Genomic DNA, 3395 nt, shown 5'->3' on the forward strand with positions numbered 1-3395 from the left:
AGTATACGTGTGTGTATAGTGTCTGTATGTATAGAGATATGTATGTAAATACATAGCCATATATATATATATATATACACACAAACACTACACACCTACTCAGTTCCTCGGTAAATTTTGGGGGGGAAAAGTGCCAGTGAATGTAGTGTTCATACACATGGCTTTTCAAGGAATTTCAATGACGTTTTGGACTCGGTCCAAATTGCTGCAGGTTAGATGAGCTGCTACCACGGCTTGAACTGATGGGTAACTAAGGGAGGGAATGGAACTCCCCTAGTTAATAACTAATGTTTAATATACTATGTAATAAGATAAGGAGCATACTGAAAGGAAGGGGAAAGCCCCAACCCATACCACCATTCAGATGTATCAAGCCCAGATTCATGAAGGTTCTTCCTTTATGAAGGTTCTTCCTTTTTATAGCTGAAGTCTTTTCTGATCCTCCGTAAGTCTTTTTTTTCTTTCTCTTTTTCTCTCTCTCTTTTTTATTTTTGTTTTTATTTCCGATGACTTTTTCAGTCAAAAAAAAAAGTTATACCTGTCTGATCTTACCTCTTCTTGGGCTTTTGATACATTTTTTTGTTTTTCTCAACAAGAATGGTCCTGCGTACACGTGCATCTTATGAACAGCCACACTCCTCCACAATCATATTCTGTATGTCTTTCTTAATGATGTTCTGGCCATCGTCATAGTAGAGCATGGACATGGGCCGCAGCTTGGTGGGCACGCAACAAGACTTGAGGTTGGCAAAGGGGCTGTGACCCCTCATGCGGTAATGGTTGATGACAGTGGAGTGGAAAGATAACGATGAACCAGATGTGCCTGCTATATGGCTGGGGCACTCTCCTTCGCAGTAGTTGGCGTGATAACCTGCAGGTGCAATGATCCAGTCACTCCATCCTATGTCCTTGAAGCTGACAAAGAACTGCTTCTTGCAGCAGATGTTGACTTTGCCATCACACTCCAGGCCTCGCCTCCGCCGCCGGTGCTGGCGGTCCTCTGAGTGCCGGGCAAGCATCATCAGGAAGGGCCGATGTGATTGTTCCTTCTCCTCTTCTCCTGTGACTTCTCCAGCTTCCTTTTCTTTCCCTTCTCCATCATCTTCCTTTTTCTTCTTCTTGCCCAGTAGCACCAGGCTAGCTCCAGTCTCCTGACACAGGTCACAGGCAATCCGCACATCCAAAGAGCTTTTGCCTTGGTCGAGGAGTCTCTGGACGCTGCTGGAGACAGGAAAGATGTGCCAAGTGCTCTTCCGGGTGTCCACTGCCTTTTCCGAAATCAAAGTCTCGATCTTTTCACTTTTTAGCCCCCCGTCCTCCAGATCTTCTCCTCCTTCAGAGTTGCCTTTTGGCTGCCGCTGCTGTTGAAATAGGCGGATGGTGACTTTTGTCCTGCTCCGGTTGGCCTTGGAGACCTTCAGGAAGAGCCACACTTCAGCATGTTCCACCACTGATAATTCACTGCCTTCCTTGGAAATCTCAAAGTGCAACATTTTCTTGGCTGTGCCTGATTTGGTAAATGGAAATAGACAGGAAGAATTTGTTAGTATGTCTGCGTGCATTCTGTTAAAGAGAATTCTTTTACTGTCGCCACAGGCATGAAGTTCCCTAGGTTTCCTACTCAGCTCTTTAAATTATGATTCTTCTGTTCTAACCTTGCTCCACCTCATCCCCTCCTCAGTTTGTCTTTTGTCAAAGTTCTGTCTTTAGAAAAGCACTTCTTTGCCTGTCGTTTTCCAGTATTGTATTTTAAGCAAAAAAATATAGTTACAGTACTGATAAGAGTCATTTATGTAAAGCATCCCAGGGCAAATAAGAATCATAGAATCATAGAATGGTTAGGATTGGAAGGGACCTTAAAGATCATCTAGTTCCAACTCCCCTGCCATCAGCAGGGACATCTTCCACTAGATCAGGTTGCTCAAAGTCTTATCCAGCCTGGCCTTCAACACTTCCAGGGAGGGGGCATCCACAACTTCCTTGGGCAACCTGTTCCAGTGTCTCACCACCCTCACAGTGAAGAATTTCTTCCTAATATCTAATCTAAACCTCCCCTCTTTCAGCTTAAACCCATTTCCCCTCGTTTTGTCATTAACTGCCCTTATGAAAAGTCCCTCCCCAGCTTTCTTGTAGCCCCTTCAGGTACTGGAAGGCCGCTATAAGGTCTCCTCGGAGCCTTCTCTTTTCCAGGCTGAACAGCCCCAACTCTCTCAGCCTGTCCTCACAGCATCAGTAGCTGCTAAGAGTTAATTTGCTTAAACTGCCTTTGTGATTACTGTTAGCTGAGAGGCTTTTGTCACGACGGTCCGTGACTATACATACCATACGCATACAAATCTACGCCTAATAGCTAAAGTTAGGGAGTGAGTTCCAGTCCTGCCAATTCTTTGGCAATACTTTGGGAATTCTGTGGGAAATTCTGCCCTTTCTCCCTCCATAAAATGCCATTCTTCATATGCATCTATCTTAAAACGAGTTAGAAATGGAAATTGTTTCAAAACCAAAGAAATACTAAAATACGAGCCGCAGCTTTGAGAAGTTTGCAGTTATATTGTCAAGAATTGCAGCAGGCAGACTCTTCATCCTCTGAGATGTTAGCTGTAGATTCTGTTCTTAATTTAACACGCTGTACTAGCTGTGATTATAGTAATGGTGAATACACTGAGAAACGAGCTAAAGAACTGTATAATTATGGGGATGGTTCTCTGGCATAATTGTATCAACTTGCTGAGATGTCATGATGATGATTATGATGGTGAGGGGGTGTTTCTCTGATACAGAGCTCATATCCCTGGCAGAAGTTGGAATGAATAATGAGGGCTGTTTAATGATTTGATCACTAGAGCATGAAAAAGTTAAGAGAGAATGAATTAGCCGGGGGGTGGTGGTGGTATTAGTTTTTTAAGAGAGGTACTTTTCTATTTTCTTGACAAAAGAAAAAGCTGTGTTGGCATCTTTGGTTCTTTCTCAGCATGGAGGCCAGGATGGACTGGGGTCACAGATTTGAAACACACAGATATCCGACCTTAGTGAGACAGAAACAGTATTCATAATTACCAATTTGTTCTTGATGGTATCCTCAAACTACCCACGGTTGTTGACCTGGTTCTCTGTGCAGTGGTTCTGCTTGTCAGAGAACCAGAACGTTGCACCCTAAAAAGGGCAAGTGATGATCAAAACTGAAGTAGTTGGATGCACAGAGGAAGAATTGCTCTCATGGCAGCAAGGCTCTGCTCCTCACCTCCACTAGTACGGGTGCCCTGGCCATCTCCCTGCTCACCTGTTCTCAGGTGAGACAGAAGTGGGGCAAAACCACAGGAGAACATCAATTCTGTATTCACTTGCAAATTTGAGAGTTCCTGGTTCCTGCGGTTTGTAGGCAGGCTGTGCTGCCC

At 44.2% G+C, this 3395-nt stretch overlaps 1 protein-coding gene across 1 annotated transcript; it reads right to left on the reverse strand.

The window, feature by feature from the left end:
• Positions 1-465: 465 nt before the first annotated feature.
• On the reverse strand, positions 466-1562 carry INHBA (inhibin subunit beta A). The gene has a single exon (XM_010172078.1). The coding sequence runs from the start codon at positions 1560-1562 to the stop codon at positions 621-623; it is 942 nt and encodes a 313-aa protein (XP_010170380.1). The 3' UTR covers positions 466-620.
• Between the last annotated feature and the right edge of the window lie 1833 nt (positions 1563-3395).

Source organism: Antrostomus carolinensis, unplaced genomic scaffold (assembly GCF_000700745.2).
Source record: "Antrostomus carolinensis isolate BGI_N321 unplaced genomic scaffold, ASM70074v2 scaffold7237, whole genome shotgun sequence".
NCBI classification, from domain to species: domain Eukaryota; kingdom Metazoa; phylum Chordata; class Aves; order Caprimulgiformes; family Caprimulgidae; genus Antrostomus; species Antrostomus carolinensis.

Excerpts from the sequence above, each read along its gene's own strand:
- INHBA (XM_010172078.1), bottom strand. The coding sequence starts at position 1,562 with ATGCACGCAGACATACTAACAAATTCTTCCTGTCTATTTCCATTTACC.